The following is a 21,991-nucleotide window of genomic DNA, read 5'->3' on the forward strand; positions in this document are numbered from 1 at the left end:
CAGCTAGTTCCTCGGCGACGGGCTGATCAGCAATCTCCTTGCTAGAATCTACCGGTTCAGTAGATGCCAGTTGAGCATCGTCAGGTGGGGCAATTTCGGGTGCTTGCACATCCACACTGTCTCCAGAAGCCGGCGGTGAGACATCGGTAGTTGGCTGCTCAGATTCCAAAGACTGTGTCTCACTGCTGATTGGAGGAGCTGGGGTATCAACAGGTTCGACGGAAGCTGATTGCTCGGGTTCCATGGCCCTGGGAGCCACCTCGGGCTCAGAAGAAGGCGTAGTGTCGAAGGGAGTTTCTGTCTCCTCCAAAGACACCGATTTGCGATTCTTTTCCCCTTCTTGCCCTTCTTTATTGGTTGGTCTTCCATGCTCTCGGGCACAGTGTCCTGGGGCTCGGTGGAAGGTCCGCCTTCAGTGACAACATCGACTGCCTGTTCTGCTGGAATATTTTTGTTCTCCTCAGTCGCTGCAGCTTGCTGCTCAACAGCCTCGTGGAAATCATCTTTCTCTGTCTCGTTTGTCACTTCAGGGACCCTGGGATATTGAGAGGCAGTCTCGGGGATAACAGGCTCCTCGGTTGACTCCGTGCCATCTTGGGCGGGTTGAGGTTCTTCCTTGGCGTCAGGGGCAGACTCAGAAATCTCGATCTCGCGTGATTCAGACTCCGGAGCTTCAGACGACGTGCGCTCTTCAGTCGACTTGCTCACGTCGACCACATGCTCCTCATTCTCGGGTTCTCCAGCAGGGACTGGTTCAGTGGGTCCCTCGATTTCTTGGGATGCTTGAAGATCTGAAGATTCTTGGATAGCAGGAACCTCGGCAGCCGGCGAAGCTTCTGAGATTTCATGACCAATTGCAGGGGCAGTGTCTACCTGAGGCTCAACTTCTCCAGCAATTAGAGTAGTATCTGTTGGCTGGGGAATCACATCATGCGCAGGGCCTTCTGCTTGATCAGCCGAGGAGATGCTCTTGGACTTCTTCCTCTGCTTCTTTTTCTTTTCACGTTTCTCCTTTTTGGACAAAGCTGCATCATTTTCAGGCTGTTCAGGCTCAACGATGGCATCAGCGGTAGGCGCGGATTCGGGTTGAGGCTCATCGGCGGCCTGAGCTTCCACGGGCTCAGGTGCAGAAGTGAGCTCTGGTTCGACTTCATGCTCAGCGATGGCATCAGGGGTATTCGCGGATTCGGGTTGAGGCTCATCGGCGGCCTGAGCTTCCACGGGCTCAGGAGCTGTCAAGGGCTCGGTAGGCTGAGCAGTGGCAGCTGGCAGAGACTCAGTTCCAAGTTCCCTTTGGGCCCCGTATGATTCAGCTTCAGGATGAGGCTGACCCGTCGTCTCCTGCTCCACGGCAACAGAAGTTGGCTCGGGCTCAATTCCGCGGGATTCACTTTGGAGATTCGCCGCCGGGTTTGCCTCATCAGTCGCAGTCGAAGGTTCAGCTTCGGGTTCGACGGGTGGCAGATCAACGCTCTGGCTAGCCTGTCCCTTCTTTTTGTTCTTCTTCTTGTTTTTCTTTTTGGAAGATGGAGTAGCAACCTCTGCAACGGGCTCCTCTGTGGGCTGTGGTTGGGCGGTTTCACTGGGCGGCTCTGCGGATTCAAGGGCCAGCTCCTTGGTTGCTTCGAACTCCACTGGTGGCACAGACTCAGTCTGCTCAAATGGCTTGGGAGATTCTTCTTCGATTGCGGTCCCAGGCTCTCCCAACTCTCCTTCAGTGGGAGCTTTGTCATGGTGAGAGACTTTGGCGGCAACGGCGGCAGTAACCACGTCAGCGAGACCGGGGAATGTGGCACCGGGGGCAGAAGATGGCTCTGCGGCGGTCTCGGGCAGTGATAAATCTCGTTCAGCAGGCACGGTATCACCCTCTTTTGGCAAGGCCGCTGGCTGAGAGTCCTCCTTGTCAACAGGCTCAATAGACTCATGATCCTCCTTCGCAGCAGCAATGACAGCCGCGTCGACAATGCCAGAAAATCCAGGTCCTGTGGTGCCATCGTGACTTTCAATGAAGGAGGGCTGTCCGGGGGGCTGTTCTTGAGTAGGAGTATCCACGTCAGGTTGAGGCGCTTCTTGCTGCACGTCTAAAGCACGCTCATGTTCGTGACTGACATCAGTCTCAACGGGGTCCTTCGTTCCAACCATTGACCCTTCAGCAGAAGGGAGAGGCTCGATGGTAGGCGAGGGAGGCAATTCTTGATATGTTTCGGGGTCCTGCAAGAGCTCTGACGGAGAGTGGAACTCATATTTGAGCTTCTCTTTCTTGGCTGACCCGGTAACAAGGCCATAGTCTTCTGCAGTGGGAGTTGCTTGCTGCGAATCAAGAAGGTCAGCTTCCCCATCAGCGTTGTTGGCTCGCTCGGTTGAGATGGTGAGGCCGGGTCTGCGTCGGTCCATCATGGAAGGACTGAGGTCGATTGGCTCCCAGCTTTTAACGGCATCTTCATCATGGAGAGTTCGTAGGTCTTCCACTGATGGGGCGCGCGACGAGGTCTTGCTGGATGGCAGCGATGGCAGTGGCTCTTCAGGCTCTGGTTCTGCCTTCGCAGAGCTATGACGTTCAACTAACCACAGAGGGCGGATCTCGCGAGAGTTTCTGAACTCAATCGAGTTCAGACGGCGATGGCGAGGTTGACTGGGAGATCCGGGGGATTCGGCCCTAGGCGATTCGCTAGGAGTCGAGCGCTGCAGACCAGGAGACAGCGGAGGTCGACGGAAGTGCAAGGGCACTGCTGTTGGCGACTCTGTCGTCGACCGCGCCAGAGACGTGCGACGTGGCTGAGTATTCTCGTCGTGACGGGTTGTCTCGGGTGAAGACGGTCTACTGTGAGACTTCGGGGCCAGGTCAAGGGCTTTTTCTGCGGCAGGAGGGGAAATTGAACGGCTTCGAGGACGCTGATGCAATAGGTCTTCGCCCCAAGCTAAGCCTGCAGCTGTCAGAACTGCTCCCTCCGCCGACTCTTCAAGCCCCGAAGCACCACGTTGGTCGCGCTCAGCCGCGGCTGGCATTTCGGGGCGCTCCCCTAAAAAAGACTTGTCGCTGTCGTCATTATAATCCGATGGCTTTCCGTCCTGTACATGGAATAATACCATTGAAATGCTTAGTACATATTTCTTTTTTGCTCGGGGATTTTGTGTGGTTTTTGCGCATCTGGATAAGTCGGGGGTGTGGCCGAGACCATCCAAGAAAACTATATGGCACATAGCAGTGTACAAACAACAGAGTCGTGCAACATGATCACAAAAAGAAAGGAGAAATCAGATGCTATACCTTCTCAGAATCCTTGCGTTTCCCCGACTCGACAATTTCCTCATACCGGTGCCGACGTCGCTCTTCCTTTCGCTGCCTATGAGATCTGTAATCCTCCAGATTCGTGTCGTCCTGGCCACGCTCATCTTTGTCCGACTCGTCATCATTTAATTTGCCTCCTCTGCTGGAGCTGCGGTGCCTAGAGGAGTGCTTCTTGCGTCTGCGTCTTTCATCATCAATACCAGCTTCGGAAATCGCCTCTCTTGAAGAGCGCTTGTCTAGAGAAGAGGACTGAGCTCGCTCCTCAGGTGCCGAGACACGGGAACCAAAGAGACCGCGCAGGAAGCTGCTGCTAGAGCTCTTGTCCTTTTCCTTCTCATCCTTGCTTCGACGTTTCTCGCGTGACTGGTCAAATTTGGCTGGCGAGGAAGAGATCGAAGCTGTATCATCAAAGCCACTATCACGCGAAGAGCGGTGGCGGTGCTTGCGACGCTCGGACTTCCCTTCATCTGGATACTCGGTGACAGCAGATCTGGTATCAGAGTCAACCGAGAATGTGTCGCTGTCACGCGTTGAGGAACGATGGCGGTGCTTGCGGCGCTCAGACTTGTCGTCTCGGTAATCAGTTACAGTAGAACGGGCATCATCATCAACTGAGTTGACATCCCCATCACGCGTGGAAGAGCGATGACGATGCTTGCGGCGCTCCGACTTATCCTCGTCCTGGACTTCAGTCACTGCAGAGCGGGCATCATCATCGACCGAGAAGGTATCGCTGTCACGTTTTGAACGACGTTTCCGCCGTTTCTTCTTATCTTCATCGGCGTCAACGTCCACCTGCTCAGGAGGAGATGATGGAGTATCTTGGATTTCGCGAGTCTCACGCGGCAAGTCAAAATTATCACCGCTGCGCCGGGACTTCCTGGACTTTGTCGACTTGTCCAATTCTCTCACGGCAGGAGCAGAGAATGCAGAGCGGGAGTCATCACGAGACTGCAAAATCTCTTGGGAGTCGTCGACGGTATCAAAGCCGCCAGGCATGGAGAAAACATCGTTTTCAGGGGAGTCAGATCGCGGAGTCTTTCCGTTCAATCGTTCAATGACCTCCTGGGCAATTGAACCCCGATCCCGACGGGTGGGGGATGAAACGTCCTTTTCTTGGGTGATAGACTCAGGTTCGGAGTAAAACGGTTTGTCATCGAGGACATGTTCCGCCAGGGGACCGATCTCTCTCGACTTGTCAACTTCGTAGCTTCCGACCTCACCATCGACAAATCCATGAGGTCGGTCCTTGGGAGTAGCCCAGGTCGAGCGTGGGGAAAATGTGCCTTCATCCTCGGAGCCAGGAGGGGAAGTGCGAGTGTGATACTTGGGGTCATTGGTCACAACAGAAGGGTCAAATCCAGCGGCCTCAGTTGCGGCAGCGATCGTGGCAGCAAATTCAATGTCCGCCCCGACATCTTGTTTCCGACCTATGTCCTTAGGCGTCGTATCTCCTGAGACAACAACGGGAAACTCCCTGGGGGATTCGTCGAGAGGCGATATTTCATGCTCGGAAGAAGATGGAACCTCGTATTCATGAGTTGAATGTTCTCCCCATGACACCCGGGAGCCAGCCGATGAGCGCTCGCGCTCTTTGGGCAGCTCGGGCTCCTTGGCTTTCTCAACAGGGACGTCCGGGGGAACATCAACTGGCACACTAGGAGAGGAAGTACCACGCACAGACCCATTAATGCTCTGGGGAGGAGTAGGCTCGATGAAATTAAGCCGTGGAACCTGCCACGGGAGGCGATCATGGTTTTCATAAGGCTCAGGTCCAAACTGAGGCAGGTTGTCAGGGAGGTCTTTCGCCAGGTCACGCGCCTGGCGTTCACTGGCAGGAACCACTTCGACAATGTTGGGGGTCTCGCCCGAGTCATAGGTCTTCGAATGCTGATCCGGACTGTGTCGCAGCTCCTCCGGAGCATAAAATTCCGCATAATCTTCGTACACGGGAGCCGGGCGAGGGCTCGGCCGGGAGGAGTACTTATCTTTGGCGTCCTTGGATGGTACGGCGACAGCTGTCTCTTCGACCGGCTGGGCAATATCAGACTTGCTCATAATTGATGAGTCTACGTCTTGTCCGGAAGTACGACGTCGTTCAGCACGACGTTGCTCACGGCGCTCTTCACGGCGACGAAGAGTAGCTTCCGAGACCTCGTCGTCATCTTTCTTGCGAGATACCAAGCTGCTGGCGGCAGCAGCGCCTATAGCTCCGACGGCGGCAGCTTCGACCCAGGAGGAGCTATCCTTTTCTCTCTCAGCATCGCTTCGACGCTTCTCCTCCTCGCGATTCTGCCGGCGGTGGTCTCGTCGTTCAGAGTCACGTCGGGCAAATTCGTCTTCACGGTCGATAAGCTGCACAGGCTCATCCCTGAATTCCTCCCATGATTTTCTGTCGCGGCGGCTAAGGCGACGTTCTCGCTCAGCCTGTTCCTCGGTCAGATCAAAAGACACCGAGGCTTGATCCTTAGTGGGAGATCGGCGCTTTGAATTCGATGTCGAGGTCTCTTGACTAGAGAAGACGGGAGAAGACTCGCTTCTGTGGGGCTTGCGGCGCTCAACAAAGCTTGCGTCTTCTTGGCTCCGGAGTGGATCACGACGGCCTTGTAACTGGGGGTCATATCGGGCGTATTCGTTGGCAAAGATAGGAGGGACAGTAGGAGCGCTGTAGGCAGGGATGGAACTAGGCAAGCCCCCTTGGGTAGTATACACAGCTGGTGAGACAGGAGTGACAGGCTGGGGTTGCTGGAGAGGGATAGGTCCGGGACGAACGAGAGGTGGTTGGCTGCCAGACATGACAGAGGGGGACATTTTGACAGCATCAAAACGGGACGGATCGGAAGTAGGCACAGGATAGACTTGTTGCAGGCTGCCAGAGCTGCTAGAGACACGACTGTCGCGGTGGCGAGCGACAGAAGCGAGCGCAGCGCCTCCAAGAGCGCCGGCACCAGCGGCCAGAGCAGCATCTGTGGCAGAAGATTTCTTATCCTTCTTTTTCTTCTTGCCTCCCCATCTCCAACCCCAACCGCCACGACTGGAGTCAGATCCCGACTCAGCGCTGCTGCCACCAAAGGCGAGGGCAGAGTGGGCACTCGAGGAAGAAGACTGATCTTCAGACTCAGCATCCACCCATTCCTCATCCTCGTTCGCGGAAGAGTTGTAGTAGGAATGGCGAGAGCGTGAGAGAATTTTGCCTGTGCTACGACCGCGGCCAGGAGACGAAGCAGCCAAGGCAGTGGCGGTTGCACCTAAGCCTAGGAGAGCGGCATCCACATCTTCTCCCTTTTTGGCTTTCTTTTTGGACTTAGGGGAAGAAGACTTTGAAGACGAAAACTTCTTAGCAAAGCCGCTGCCGAAAGCGAGGTCAGCATCGAGGGAGGAAGAAGAGGAGCTGTTGAAGGAGAAAAAGCCCCTTCGCTTTTTAGATGACTTTTTCTTCTTGCGGTTTTCAGATGACGAGGTGAAGAAAGAGGTAATTCCACCAACAGACTTGGAAGGCGGGCGAGAGACATCGAGTAAGGATGAGCTGGATGAGGACTCCTTTCGGCGTTGGATGCGTGAGGGGGAGCGGCTGCGGGATCGTTGATGGGACTTGGAGACTGCTAGCGCTGCCGAACCAACCGCGGCACCCAAGGCAGCCTCTTTCACGAACGAATGGCGACCGGAGCGGGATGAAGAGCGCGAGCGAGAACGCGTCCGTCTATTATACTTGTAGTCTGAGCCGTATTCCCCTGGCGAGGTACGACCAGACCTGCGGACGACACCACGGGAGGTATAGCTGCGGCGATCAGACAGAGAAGCATGGTCATCGTCATGCGATGAGACACGTTCCCCGCCAACGCGACCAGATCGAACACTGTAGGAGTCGTCAAAATCCTTTCCGGTGAAGATCGATTTCGCAGTGTAGCCAGCGAGCATCTCCGGAAACCAAGATGACTTCTTCGATCTCTTGCGTCGGCGGCTTTCGTCCTCGGAAGACTGGTATCGGCTAAGCTTATTCACTCTCGAGCTACCACTGCTGTACCGATCGGCAGAATGACGGCGTCCGTGATAATGGTGCTTGCGAGGCGCATCGACAGAGCTCGTCCCAGGCTCAAAACAATACTTGCAAACGCCGATGGTTTCAGTGTAATCTTCAAAACGTCCCACGCCCTCCGGATCACGCCAGAAGTCCACAAATTTTGTGAATGGGCCACGATGGCGATGCTGCATGGCGAACACGCCAGGGTAGTAACCAGGATTGTGGGCTGGATGTGCAGAATACGCTGTGGCTCCTGCAGCTAGCATGGCATTATTAGGGGCGGAACCATATGAGGGCAGACCGGCTTGGGAGGATTGCTCGAAATTTTGATAGCTGTACTGCGAGGAGTGTGGGGGGCTGGAGGAGTGATGTTGATGGCCAAGCATATAGCCTGCTGCTGCGCCGGCAGCAGCGGTGCCAATACCGGTACCAATGCCATATGTATGAGGAGGTTTGCTGGTACTAGTGGCAGCCGGCTGCGAGTACGAGGTAGAATGTTGATTGATTGTTGTAGAAGATTCCGTTTCCCCGTGAGACGACATCATGGCATCGCCAATTCCATAGGTGGCGGCACCAGCTGCCGCGGCAGGAAGTACACTTGACGCTGAAGGCTTGTTTGGCTTGCTGGGCTTGCCAGGGTTTGGCGGCTTCGAGATCTTCCCAGGCTTCGGAGGCTTAGACGATGATCCTGATGGCGGCTTGCTTTGTGACTCGGGCACCGGGAAGTCGTCATCGAAGTAAGAGGCAGCCGCACCCACCTCGCCAAGACTGCTGGGTTCAGGCGGAGGATTGGCCGACGGCGAAGCGGTCATCAAGTGAGCCTGGCTGTTTGGAATAACCGGCGGCAGGTGAGGTCGGATACCAGGTTGCTCTGAAACCGACTGCCCTTGGTCGCCGTAATAGTCTGCAGCGGCGCCAGCAGGATTGGGAGGAAAGTAAGGCTCCGCAGTCCCGGATGGAAACTGGCCGGGAAACTGCTGGTGTACGTGCGGATCAAACGGCGCCGGCGTGGGATCATGGCCAGGCGACCCCGACCCCGGCGGCAAGGCATTGTCATATTGCATGGGGAACTGCGAGAATCCTGGGGCGGCAATGTCGGCGGCAAACTGCGCGCCGGGGGTGCTGGACGGCATATAGGGATCTCCAGACTTTGTGCGCCGGCGCTCGCGACGGTCACGCTCACGATCCAAATCATCATCGAGGCCGTCTGCCGTGCCTCGACGGCTCTTCCTCCTCTCGCGCTCTCGACTCTCCGACCGGTCACGGTCACGCCGGCGCCCACTCTTACTTTCCCGGTCACTGTCTCTGCGGCGAGGCGTTCGCTCGATGATGACGGGGTCGGAATCGTCAATGGTGTCGGGCTCGGCGGTCACGTAGGTCGATGCGACAGAATCGCCGGCGATGCTGGGCGCTCCCCGCTTGCTACCCGAGGCCGAGGGCGAGTAGGCCGACAAGTCACCCAAGCCGCGGTCACGGTCGTCACCCCGTGATGATTTGCGGCTGTGTGTGGACTTGGAATCGGTCTTGCGACGGGCGCTCTTGGAGCTGGAGCTTGTTGTGCTGCGGACGTCGGAGGACGACCGGCCCCCGCCCATGAGGGCTTTAAACATGGTGGGCAATGATTCAGAGGGATGCCCAGACAGCACCGGGCACCATGTGGAAGGGGAGGAATGCCTGTGAGGGGGAGGATGGTTGGAATGTTGAGTGTCGAGAATGGGCGGATTGGGGGGGGGGGTTCGGGGAAAAGGTGATTGTTATGGTTTGGGGGAGAGTAAACAAGAGCTGAACCGTGGATCTTCGCCTCGGAAGCGGAGCCTGGTCCACGCTCCACGGGTCGTTGCTCCAGACAATCAGATCGGATCGAGATGGCCCGATGGTCCTGCGATCGCGATGTCAGAAGGGCGACTCCTCACGGTAAGGCATGCACGATGCAGAGTTTGTGCAAGACTCGAGAGAAATGTGAAATGTGAGTTGGCACTCGCTGAACTGTCGAGCGACGAGTGGAGCGAATCAAAATCGCGGTGAGACCGCGGTGCACGTGCCAGCAGAATCGACGGGGCTGGGACTCGTCAGTTCTTCCTCACTGACACTCGACATGCAGCTCGCGTTGCGAAGGACAGTGGGAGTTTACACGAGTCGCGTCACGACAGCGCTGAATCTCTTCGTTACGGACCACTAGTGTCCCTTGCCACGAATTGCACGCAAAAGAGTTCAATCTACCGAGAGCCTGGATGTATGAGGTATTGTCACGCCAAATCCAACGGCCCAATCAGATCCAAAGGCTTTAATTCCCTAGACAGCGCGCATCGTTACCTAAAGACCACTCAAAGGCGCTACCTAGTCGTCGACTTCCCAGTTCAAACAAGAGCCACCACATATAATCAACTACCCAGACATGCTCTAATCAGCACGCATCAGCCGCCCGTCGGCACCGCAGCCTATGCTACAACCACAGAGGAGCGCTTCGAATCCGTTGAGCAAGATGCCCAGTCGTGCCCGGCACCAGCACATGGCCACTCTGGCTAGTGCGCATGGAAATCTGGGTGACCAGCAGGGCGCGCACGCGCGGAGCATGGTAGCGCGTCACCAGCTCGACCGCAAGGCCCTTGTGGAAGGCAATGGCGGCAGCCTTGGTCGTCGAGTAGTCGACCAGGTTCGGGGGCACGGCGTATCCGGCCTGCGAGGCGACAGTGATCGCCATGCCGTGGTTGCCCGCGACGATGCCCGGCAGGAACTCCTGGGCCAGCTAATAGTGCGCGAAGGTGTTGACCTCGAACATGCGACGAGTTTGGGCTGGGAAAATGCATTTGATGCTCAGCAGAAGTTCAGCAACATACACTATCTTGAATATAGTTAAGCCAGATGATGACCCTCCACTAGGAAGTCTGCCGTAGGTCGTACACTGTCACCAATGCGAACATTCGCGCAGAAATCGCAGCTACTGTCTAAGTTGCTAGTACGTATACTTGTGCGACGCAGGCAACCAATGATTGGAAGTGTGATCTTCATGTTACTGTCGCCGCCAGTTCGAATTATGCTTTGTCCTACGCATGATATTAGACTGCGCGGAAGCAATTCTTAAGAACTTGAATCGTGAATGGGCTATCAACTACCATCCCCTAGAATCCCGAATCCTGGCATGATTCGGTCAAGCTTGGGGTCATTCATGCAAGTCCAATAGAATATAGCACACTGCTCCGATCTTATTCCGACAACAATTACTTATCGGCCTGAACCCGGCACAGTTCATACCAAAGACTCAGTCACCATCTAGCATTACTGCATATAAACCGAACGCATTGGCAAGATCAAGGCTCACGCCTCAAATTCGAACGAGCCTAACGAGATCGAATATACGAAAAGGAAGCAAGACAGACAACCAGCCTAGACCAGATGCATAAACTGCACAGGCAGAGCTCTGAGATTGGGATATAAGATCAAAAACACATAGCCGACCAGACAAATCGCCATACAACAAATAACAATGCAGCCCCATGGGAGGGGAGACACAGACACAGACACATGGTATCGAAGACCGATGCTTTATCAAGATGCAATGTAATGCGCACGGGAACGCCACCCAACAGCGTAGATCGAGTAGATCGATACGTATCAGAGCCACCAAAATGCAAAACAGTACAACGTCCACCCGGACTCAAACCCGATCCCAGAATGACAAAACCAAGGGGAATGCACGGGTGAGCCTAAAAAATGGGGAGACGAGATCACGCCAGTTGAACACCGCGGACAGACCGCAAAGAGTAAAATGAACCCGGGGCACGATGAGGAGGGGAAAGGACAAAAAACATGTTAAGACACAACGGCTTGAACAATATTCATAACACGATCATGACTAGGTGAGGTCGGGTTGGTGGCCAAAGATCTTGATGTAGATTTCTTCCAGGATCCTGGCGTCGGCGCGGAGCGTAGGTGAGATATTTTCGCTGTTGAGCAGGAACTTAATTGTCCGTCTGAGGAGGCGCTCGAGGGTGTTTCGCTCCACAAGCTCGGAGAGACTAGACATATAAGTGGCAGAGAGGACAAGCATGTTTCCGAATTGCCTGGTACACGTCAGCAAGGAGTGGTCTGCCACATAATCTTGGAATAAACAAGGAGGGTGTGCAACTTACGCATGAGCAGTGCCGAAAATATTGGTGACCACAAGTCGATCTCCAATCCCGTCGAAGGCTTCGGTACTTAGGATGGCGGACTCTATACAGACCTTACAGGCACGGCGCAGTTTCTGCGGGAGTTCTCGCAAATGCACAGTCGGTGGGACCCAGCCATTCGGAAAGGAGGATGAAGAGTTGCTTGGAGTACTGCCCAGGTCACTATAAATCCGACTCATATTGGGAGCCCGGTAGGCTGTGTGCGACATGGAAGGGGACATATGTTGCGGCTGAGAGCCGTTTGTCAATCCGGTGGGCGAGTCCACAGAACTTTGACCGACCGATCCTACCCGTGCGCCCGTCTGGCCATAATGCAAAGCGTGATACAAAAGTGGTCGGTGAATGATATACCGCGCACCGTAGTACTTGGCTCGCATACGGGCAGCGTTAATATCAGATGACGGATCGTCGCTGTCTTTCCACTTCATGATATCCGGAAGGCTAGTACGCCAGAGGTCCAGGTTCATACTCAGCGCCTCCTGCACATTGGATGACCACCGCGTCTGCCCTTGCTCTGTTGAAGAATTAGCTTCTCTCTAAGCTATCTGCCACTGAAAACGTGGACTCACTTTCAACCTTGTAGAGATCCGTGTGAACACGGTTGAGAACCTTGCGAAGATGAATTTGAGCCGAGTAAAACAGCATCATCATTGTACTAGGCGCGGTGAAGTCATCCGGCAGGGCAATAGTGTACCTGCCCTTGGGAAGGGCCATGCGACCCTCGGACCGAGAGATACCACTAGCTGGAATGTCAAGCTCCGCAAGAAGGTCACTGCACAATAATTTAGCGCTTGCAAGATCTCGGGATCTCGTTCAATACACACCTTTCCAGTTGTAGACAGGTCCAATACGCGAAGTTGTAAAGATCCTGCGTCGGACCCTCCTCTAGTCTTTCATATCGTCTCCTAATTAGAGAAAAGTTATTAGCATGACAGATCAAAGATCCATAAGTACCAGATGACACATACTTCCGAACAAGCACTTGGCATGCCCTTGCGGCTTGACAGATCCAGCCGTGGCTTTGGAAAGGATGCGCCAACTGTCCCGCATAAAGACCGGCAAGTAAAGCCGCCTGCACATGCTCCAACTCAATTCCACCCTGGAGATAGCCCAGGATACCCGTGGCGTACCCATACAAAGCCAGGCCGGGGATCACCTGCAGATTTTGAACATTTCCGAATTCATCTTTGCTGATGGTGCGTCTCGAGAAGCTCTTGCGAGGTTGAATGGCTGAGGATGGAAGAGAGTGAGTCGAACTCTGATGTGGCAGAGGGAAGGACTGGCTCATGCTGTGGATTGGCGTAGGATAGAAGGAGGTCGAGATCGGAAGCGCCGAGTCCGAGTTGGCAGGAGAGAGAACACCATGGGCAGCATGTGTCCCATTGGCTGGCTGTTGCGATGGGAGAGGTGGGAGAGGACCAGGGATATGTTGGCGTCGATAATCGACTTTCTCGTTCATAATCGGCCCCGGCAGCGGGGACTTGGTCTCACAGATTGCGCCTAGGGCGAAGATCAGAAGGACAACGGCATTTTCAATGTTCCGTCCAACTCGGGGTCGCGAAGAAGCAGAGGCAGGGTCGACAGAGCCACCGCGCACACCCTGCAGTTCATCAAGCGACCGCTTGCGCTTTGCTCCTCGCGAGTTCTCCCGGCAGAGGGTGTTAGGTGGGTCTGTGGGCGAAGACGAGCGAGGACAGTAACACCTGATGAAGACCTCCAGATTTCGACTCAGTTCGTTCTGATCCATGAAAGGGTGTAGCTTGTGTATCCGCTCGAGATAGCTCTGGTAGTAGCGTCGAGCAGTCTTGGCATCCAGGCGTAGCAAGCCGTATCGGTCGATTTCAGCCTCTGCCTCCGGGGATGGCAATCCCTGGCCTTGGTATGTCCCGTCGCCATCGATTCGTTTTTCATCATAGCTAGCACCATCCCGCATAGGAGGCGTCATTGGCAGTTGTGTGTCATCGGCCGATTGCGAAATCTCGCCCTGCCCAAAAACACTAATCAAGCCACGTTCCTCCTCCAGCCTCATCACATAGTCTTCATCGTACTCGTGAGGGTAAAGCAACCTCTTGATCGAGGGCCACATCAGAAGCTTGTGTGCAGCAGTCGTGTGTTCCACCGGAATCGACAGTTCGCCTTCGTTGTCATTTTTCATGGCCAGGTCCTCGAAACCGACAGCCATCCCATCAGGCAGTGACTGTACTGGTAGCTGCGGCGCTGGTAATGGCTGAGTAGTTAATGACCGTGCTTGTACTGGTTGTCCTTGGAACGGGCTTTTCTCGTCCGGTTCGTCCGGTTCTGAAACGACAGCTGGGGGCTCCGCCTTAAAGATCGGCTCTGGGGGTGCAGCGGGGGGCGCGATGGGAGCACTTGTCCGTATCCTCGACGCGCGAAGCGTATCGTTTGATCGCTCCAACATTAATTGTTCTAGAATCGCACCCTGGGTCGTCTGCAACTTTTCCACGTTTTCTATGCGTCCGCAAAGCTTATCTTCCAGCTCCATGAGCCGGTCCAGAATTACTTGAGCAGACTTTTCTTGTCTGTGTTGCGGTCAATATTTGGAGTTTTCTGGTGGGTGAGAAGGGTACGGACTTATGCGGCGGCACTTCTTTATACACGCAGATCAAGTGGTTCTCTTTGCAGTGGCTACAAGCCGGTCGACCCTCGTCACACTTGGCTTTCCTCGCTCGGCATTGATCGCACGCCTGGAAAACGTATCTGGGTTAGTCTGCTGCCACGACTATGAATCATGCCCATAGGCCGAACGCAATGAGTATCACGAGCATGAAAACAAAAGTGACTGACTTGTGTCGCGCGAGCCGCTTTGCGCTGCTGGTTCCGCGCACCATAGGCCGGGTTTTGATGATAACTAGTATCGTACGGGCCAGACGTGCTCGTCTGAGGAGGCGGTTGGGGCGACATGAACTGGGTAGTCGGAGGCAGCGGACCAGAAGTCGGTGTCGGTTCACTGGGAGGCGGTTCTGACGGCTGAAAGGCCATGCGCGATCGATAATCCGGCGGCGCAGAATGTGGTGAGAGCTCGTGCGTCGTTCCGTTCATCGCCGGACGGTAGCTAGCATGCAGCGGAGGCGGATTGGGGTCCGCAATAGGGTGCGGCGGCCCAGGCATGCTACTAGGGCGGCCATACGGGCCATCTGGGGGGAGCTGTGGAAGCTCTCGATTTGGCATAACCGGGTATCCTTGTGGCGGCAGCGGGCCCTGGGAGACGACGGACGGGCGACGCGAGTCCGGCGTGTGAGCATCGTAGGCCGAAGGCGGGTAGGGCGAATGCCATGCGTGGTCATAGACACCATGCGCGCCGTGCGGCGGCATATGGTGCTCTCCGGGAGGCGGCATACGACTCATCGGATGGATTCGAGTCCGTGTATGAGTAGGGGAGAGGATCTGAAACCGGTGTCAGGCGCATTCACATTTTCATCGTTTATCGATCTCGTCCTAATAGACCAGGACCGTTGGCTTGGTTTGGTGTTGGATATACCGTTCAGAAGCAATACAGCTTGAGTGATGCACCGACTAGATGGACATGACGAGTTGCGCCAGGACGAGCAAGGAGGTCGGAGAAACGAGGCTCGGGATTATCTGGTGGAGGGGAGCTCTCGAAACCCTCGCGATGTCGGGTATCGGCGCGGGAGAAGGTTGGTAGGGAAACACGGCGGAGCGCGCAAAGGACGGCACCGGTGAAAACGGTCACCCCCAGCGCGTGGCAAGGCGGACTCGCGAGGTGACTCGGCGCAAAAATGGGCGCGTGGGAGGAAGCCGTTGGCTTTGAAGGTCAAGCGGGCAACCGGGGTGGAGCGACTAGAACAAAGAAAAGGTGAGAGGGAGCGAAGATCGGACCGGGGGGGGGCATGTCGTGAAAGCGCGACGCAGGGCAGATAAAACCACAGGGGATGACAAGCACCAGTCGACTCCGCCGGTATCAGATAGATCGAATAGAAAGTGAAAGTACGAAATCCCCGAGTTGGGCAGAGATGGAGAGGGGAAGAAAAGGCAGTGGGGACCAGTTGGATACGTGGATACGCTATTCTTGGGTGGATTGGGGGGTATTGGGCAATACACACGCCCATCCCATCCCCATCTATAGTCGAAATCCAATCCATGAACTGGCAAATAGCTGAGCGCACTGGAATTCACTTACGGTGGAGAGTAGCCTTTTCCCGTTGGGCTGGGCGAAGCTAAGCCAGGCTGTCGGGTCGGGATGATCGTAGGAATGACAATGGGGGCGACGGCGAGTAAATAGGGAAAAAGCGAAAAGGGTTCCAGCCGCCTGGGTCGGGAAGGGGGAAAAGAGAAAAAGGAAGGGAGCGGGAATATACAAGAATCCCACGGGGATGGGGATTCGTTATAATTACGGCGGGCGCGATCGACACGCTTTCTTGCCTCAATTCCCCCTCCATCACAGCTCACACGCGCCGTTTGCCCCTCCCTGGATTGCTCTCCCTTGTCCATGTAATTGTATGTATCGCCTCCATCCGCCTGTCTCGATTATTTTATGTACTTCTACTAGCATTTACTACTTCCATCCTATTTACTCTACTAGCATTTACTACTTCCATCCTATTTACTCTTCACAATATCACTGGCCATAGCACCTGCCCAGCAAGTGATAGGTCTGCTTCCCGTTGCTTTTTTTGCCTTGGGATGACAGAGAAAGCAACGGTGGGTCACGGCTGGGGAAAATCCTGCATGAAATCATCCTCTACCAAGCTCATCAGATGCAATTCATGCGACCTCCAGCCTGAGGGGTAATCATCCCTTAGGGCCACGAGGATTGACACCCAGCCCCGTCTTAACGCTTAGTCATGTGTCCAATTTCACCTCGTTCTCCTGCTTCATATTCCGGAGGCTAGCATCTCTGGCTTTCGATTCTCCGGTCTGTGCCAGTTGGGAAGGTCGTCCGGAGGATCCTGTGGAGAACCGGGTCATCACCGCTACTATATCCAAGCGGATGCACCGCCGTCTCTGTCTCCGATCAGACAGGGATCATCTTTCCAGGACCTAATTGCCGGAAAACCTTAGCAGTCAAGTGCACAAGCGCAATCGAAATCGAATCGAATCGCGGGACGCAGGACGCAGGACGCAGGACAAGAGTATCTCATCGGCCCCAGCTGTATGAGAGCGGGATCCTTCACATATCGGGCCAATGGCGCAGAGCAGCACTGCAGCCCCCGATCGCGATCAGAGAACGAGTGCATCGACCGGCCAGAGTTGGGTTTCGATACCGCAAGACTGCTTGCAAGGGGCCTCAGACAATGTCGCTGTGGCAAACTCTATTGATCGATTCACAAGCCCGGTGGATACAACTCCAGATTGGCGGAGGTCCTCGAAAAGCACCGGTGTGCTAGTCGGCGAAGTGTTAACCCACTGCCGTGGTCAGCATGAGGTTAATAACGCGTCTCCTCTCCTGTAAACACCGTAGATGATCAGAATCGTAGCGTAGACAGGTCAACCCCAGAGCGGTATTGGTATTACCATGGCAGGAACCTCGCAATGCGATTTCGCGATCCATGGAAAGACGAACGGGAATATCCAGGGTTCCACCGGGGACATACACTATACTGTATGTACATACATGGATACACCTGTTGAGTGGATTATCACACTGCGAACTGCCGTTGTCCCCTGCGCCCATTCTGATCCGGCCTGGCGGACGATATATATCGCTGTTCGATTTCCAACACCCATCAACCGGAATCAATCCATCCCCACGAATCTGGACCATGAAAGTGAAAACAGGCCGACCCACTCCCTGGTTCCTCGCAAGCGTCAACACAAAAGGTCAAGGGCTACAAAAAAAGAGGCAAAATTCGAGGTTCCCACAGAACCCACCTGGTCGAAGGAATGACTTCATACGCGATGTGGGCATCCACGCCCCCGGGTTCAACACCATTGGCGCACGATTTCCCAAGGCTCCAGGGGAGCAGACCGAGCGTCTGACGACTCCAAGCAACGTCTGCAAATCCTCCGTGATCACTAGCCAGTTCACCAATCGAAGCCCAACCCAGCGGCGGAGAAGGCGGAAATTGCGGTGGGAGCGAGCAGACGAGCCCACTAATGAGTGGAAGCGCCGCTGTGTTACAGCAACTCTTCATCTGCCCATCCTTCGGCGCATTCGAGTAGTGCGTGGACAGTCGAAGCGTTCCTCTAGTATCTTCCGGATCGAGGAGGCAATAACCGTCCTGGTACAGCGAGGGTCCACGCAAGTTGCACAAGACCAAGGGTCCCGACAGCACGGCATTTTGCTTCTTTTGACCGTTGAGTCGCGGTGCGGTGCAGGCGCCCGGCTGTCATCCCATTCCATCCCAGAAGCTGGTCGACTGAGCCCGCGACTGATGGGTTCGGGCGGGATTTGCGCGGTGGAGTCGAATACTCGGTTGGTTACAGTACAATAGTTCTGACCCGGGCCGTCTATAGTCACGCTAGAGGCTCCATCCTTCGGCCTGCTCGGCGTGGATATTCGGTGTGTTCCGTGTTGGAGATGGAGGGCCCCTTGGTCCACCATCCTAGTTATTGCAAAGAGTTGACGTGAAGCAGACTACAGTCAGTGGGACTCTCATTGGTGACTCGGGAATTCTAATAAATTAGGCCTATACATAGTTACTGGTTCAGAGCACAGGCAGAAGAAACAGCCATGCTACTGTTATCACCCAGCGCCCATGATTTACTCGAATGCTTCGCTATCGATTCGCCATCCACAATCCCATTCCTGAGGCCCGGTTGGGCGCACCCTGCCTGACTCTCATCTGGCGTTGGGCCTCCAATCCTCCCAAACGGCACATCGAGCCCTCCCATCTTTTAGTATATCACCACCATCTGGCCGAGTTTCCAATACGACCAGGTCAAGTTACGAGTCCAGCGAAACAGAAGAAAGGAAAACAAGAAAAATCAATGAACCAGTAATTTACAAGATGACGACGAGCCCCATCCCTTCCATAGACAGCTCCAAAACAGGTACTGCCGGTCGATCATCCCGGCCACTCGACAGCATCCAGTCCGAAGTAGCCGCATCGCCACCGACGATGGCGCTACAGGCTGGAATGCCACAACCTGGCCTTCCTGCACGCCATGCAGGATACAGTCTCGAGCCATAATAGAGTTTAGCAGGTAACCAGTGGGCGAATGCAAGGGATGTCCTCCAAACCGAAGAGACACACCCTCCAGAAATACCCCGGGGCTCCCAACCAGTCACTTCTACTACTGCGTACTGGCTGAGACTGCAATGCCGCTGGTGCCTGCGTCTTCGGACATACCAACGCGCCCGGGCGCATTCAAGAGCTTGTTGTTGATGGACCCTGTGCCTGGAACAGATGAGTCCAGATCAGTACCTATATACATACATATGTATGTGTGTATACATGTACATATGTGAGGCCTCCACTGCGTGTCGAATGAGTGGCAGATATGGGGCATGGGGTTCACGAGACTGGTGGAATGTCTCTCGATAGAGTAAGTCCTGAGAGGATCTTTCGGCCGGTTGAATGACCGACATCTGCATGTACGTACAGTGGACATACTCTCATGCCACCTCGAGACTCGCACAGGAGGGCGGGAAATCACATTCGCATGTTGGAGATTGAGCACTGCTGTAGAGGAGCTTGTAAGGCCTAGACACGCGGGCAGGGTTCGCGTCCTCGCGTCCACGGCGGACGAGGCTTGATCTGCATTGCGGCAGTGGAGATTGACGTCGACGATGCCGTTCAATGCTAGTTAGGCCAGAAGCAGGGTTGTCTGGTGTTTGGCGTCTGACAAATCGTCCAGGCCCTGAACGAGGCCGAAATGTCCGACTGCTCAGGGAAAGCGGTCATTGTGCAGTCCGTCATACTCGTCAACACCACGGCGCCATCGCCCCCGTTTCAGCCCCAAAGGATGTCACGAGCGCCGAACGATGCCAACCCGACGATCTCCGATTCCAACTCCCATGTGTATGGAGTGCAGTGCCACACTGCACTCCTTGGCTGGATGGAATGCCGGGGGGATACTAACCTGTCAACCTGCCAACCCGCCTGGTATGAGAGCGCAACCTCACCAACTGGCCAATACGCGCGGCGACCGAGTTGCGGCGACCGTTGCAGTGGCCAATGCCACGGCCACTCCCCCACGCCATCGGCGATGCCAACACCTGATTCGTGCATCCTGAGCAGATCGAGGTGGGCGGACCAGCTGAAAACTGGGGCGCTGGGCCGATCCTCCTACCAGACCGAGTCACCCATGTATCTTGACGACGGAAGGGACGCGGACGACATTCGTGTCCCTGAGAGGCTCGCGAAGCTCGCCGCAGCCCCCAGTTTCTACCGTGACAGCGGGCCCGGCCGTTCCCCCGAGCCCAGGATGGTGGAAACGGTGGATTGTGCTCGAGGTGCGTCGGGCGCTTCGCATCGTGTCACCACCTGCTCGGTGAGGCCGACTGAAGTACGGCGAGGAGCATCTTGTTCTATGCTATCCAAATAACGCGATTCCACTCCCTGCTCGACCCTGGTTTCCTCGTCTGGCATTCGACTGTGCGCCTCCGCACTGAAATACAGTTTCGCCTCGACTCGAAAATGTGACGTATACACGTCGGACAGCGCCTCGCGCTCGCTGTTTGGCCAATCCTAGCGCACTGGCGATACTCTTTTGCAATCCCCACATATCTGTGCGTTTGGTCGCCTCGTCGACTGGTAGTGACGACCAGACACGTCGCGCGGCGCTGATACACCCCCAGAGTGCACCACCGTTTCAACGAGAGAAAAAGACCCGATAGAACGTATCCATCCACGTGGGTCCCAGCTTCCATGTGGTCGAGTGCAGTTCAGAAGCAGTTGAGAAACGGAGTCGGCCTCCATTCGTTTCTATGATTGGATCGTTGATTCGATTTTTCTCCTTGGGAGCGCGGTGTTCTGCTCTGAGTTCTCGCACCCTCGAGTGGGGGCTGCGCTCGCATCTAGCATGAAAGTGGTATGCAGCACGCACATCTCCAGCCCTACCCTTTGCGTCTGGCTGCGCACCGATGTCTTCGAACTGAGCCCCGTTCGGGTTCTCTGCAGATTCACGAGCCTCCTTACGCTGCATCTACCCGCCCTTGATCCGGCCTGGCGAGGACCCCGCAAGCAAACAATCTAGAGATTCGGGCTCGCAAGAACTGCTGGTCTGTTCACACATGCAAGGGAAATCAGGGCTCGTCGGGGTACCAGGAACCGATCGGGGATCTTGCAGACGCCCTTCCATTCAAGAGGTGCCCGATTCCCAGAGGGTCCAGGTGCAGCGCATCTGGGAAAGAAGAAAAAACCAAAAAAATACAAACAGGGTCCGCTGTATTGTGAATCTGATCGTAGACTTACCCATCTAGGTAGGTCAGTCTCCAACCACTTCCCTCGTCCATCCAACTATAGTCTTCATAGGAGGCGACTCGCCCACCCCAAGTCCTTTCGACGGCGACTCACATTCCACCTTGCCGAAGTGGAGAGAAGGTCCAAAGTCAAACCCAGTCCGAAGGCACGCGAAGGACCACCTCGCGGGATCCCAGCTGCGGTGCAGATGATTCACGCAAGTCATTCCACGGTTGCTGATACGTACATAGGCACTGCATTGCGAGGTTTCCACAGCAGTAGACTTTTCCCTGTGCCCGCAACGCCCACCTTCCCAGCATCCAGCCAAGTTGGATCTCACATCTTTGGCCCCCTCCCAACCTCCCTATTTTGAGGCGCTCAGGGACGGAGATGAGCTTTGCAAAAGTACGAAGCTATTCCCGGTGCGTGCTCTCCCGGTCCCCGAGGCTCCCGGGCACTTCGTCACCAGGCGCCACATGGCGGGCTATTGTATGTACATACATACATGTACTTGGGGCTAGTGGTGACGAAGATCTCATCCATAGTCCTGGGTCCAAGGCGCCCATCTGCGCGCGTGGATAGCAAACTCTACCTCCTCGGTCAGAGTCATGCGGGATCAATAATCCCACCACGGCGCGGCTCTGTCTGCGACGCCCCTCAATCCTCCAATGGGAATTCCAAATGGAGCTGTTTGCTAGGCGTTCAGTCAATGAGCTGGCCGTCGAGTGTGCTGTGACAGTCTCGCAGCGCTCGGGTATATTGACATCTGAGTGAGATGGGGCCAGGGGGAACTCGATTTGGGGTTGGTCTTGGTCTTCAGGCAAACATTACTTTCTTTGAGTATCTCAATTCCGAGGCTATGGGATGCCTGATTGGGGTTTTTTTTCTCGTAGCCTTCGCGTGGTGCGATTCAGTCCGGACAGGGCAGATATGTATTTTCTGCAAGCCCTCTCTGCACGATGGGCGAACCCCAGTACCTTTCGCCAATATATGTATGTACAATGTACTGATCGTCTTTGGATTGTGCAAAACTGCTGCATAGTAACCTCCGACCAGATACCGAGTCTTCATTTGAGAATCCTACGATTCAGTCGATTCCCAGAAAGTTGCAAGCGAGAATGTCCAAGTTGAACTCCATCGATGGTACTTCGCCGCATAGCTATGTACATCTACAGCCCGAGTAGCT

General features: G+C 55.1%; 6 protein-coding genes across 6 annotated transcripts; 2 read left to right on the top strand and 4 right to left on the bottom strand.

Annotated features, from left to right (window-relative positions):
- Positions 1-48: 48 nt before the first annotated feature.
- N7459_002048 (uncharacterized protein) lies at positions 49-3,006 on the bottom strand (the record flags this gene model as incomplete). The annotated part of the gene is made up of 1 exon (XM_056941233.1): positions 49-3,006. One exon carries the CDS (start codon positions 3,004-3,006, stop codon positions 49-51), a length of 2,958 nt encoding a protein of 985 aa, XP_056803088.1.
- A 256-nt stretch (positions 3,007-3,262) lies between these two features.
- On the bottom strand, positions 3,263-8,920 carry lah (involucrin repeat protein; the record flags this gene model as incomplete). The annotated part of the gene is made up of 1 exon (XM_056941234.1): positions 3,263-8,920. One exon carries the CDS (start codon positions 8,918-8,920, stop codon positions 3,263-3,265), a length of 5,658 nt encoding a protein of 1,885 aa, XP_056803089.1.
- Positions 8,921-9,753: 833 nt separating this feature from the next.
- Positions 9,754-10,319, bottom strand: N7459_002050 (short chain dehydrogenase/reductase family protein; the record flags this gene model as incomplete). Its single annotated transcript, XM_056941235.1, has 2 exons — positions 9,754-10,056; positions 10,212-10,319. The coding sequence occupies 2 exons, from the start codon at positions 10,317-10,319 to the stop codon at positions 9,754-9,756; spliced, it is 411 nt and encodes a 136-aa protein (XP_056803090.1).
- An 844-nt stretch (positions 10,320-11,163) lies between these two features.
- clcA (putative C6 finger domain protein) lies at positions 11,164-14,845 on the bottom strand (the record flags this gene model as incomplete). Its single annotated transcript, XM_056941236.1, has 7 exons — positions 11,164-11,371; positions 11,441-11,993; positions 12,049-12,251; positions 12,304-12,384; positions 12,448-14,019; positions 14,072-14,184; positions 14,285-14,845. The coding sequence occupies 7 exons, from the start codon at positions 14,843-14,845 to the stop codon at positions 11,164-11,166; spliced, it is 3,291 nt and encodes a 1,096-aa protein (XP_056803091.1).
- Positions 14,846-17,220: 2,375 nt separating this feature from the next.
- Positions 17,221-17,892, top strand: N7459_002052 (uncharacterized protein; the record flags this gene model as incomplete). Its single annotated transcript, XM_056941237.1, has 1 exon — positions 17,221-17,892. One exon carries the CDS (start codon positions 17,221-17,223, stop codon positions 17,890-17,892), a length of 672 nt encoding a protein of 223 aa, XP_056803092.1.
- A 1,384-nt stretch (positions 17,893-19,276) lies between these two features.
- Positions 19,277-19,948, top strand: N7459_002053 (uncharacterized protein; the record flags this gene model as incomplete). The annotated part of the gene is made up of 1 exon (XM_056941238.1): positions 19,277-19,948. One exon carries the CDS (start codon positions 19,277-19,279, stop codon positions 19,946-19,948), a length of 672 nt encoding a protein of 223 aa, XP_056803093.1.
- Positions 19,949-21,991: the final 2,043 nt, after the last annotated feature.

This window comes from Penicillium hispanicum (genome assembly GCF_028827665.1).
Source record: "Penicillium hispanicum strain IBT 35686 chromosome Unknown utg000002l_segment0_segment0, whole genome shotgun sequence".
NCBI classification, from domain to species: domain Eukaryota; kingdom Fungi; phylum Ascomycota; class Eurotiomycetes; order Eurotiales; family Aspergillaceae; genus Penicillium; species Penicillium hispanicum.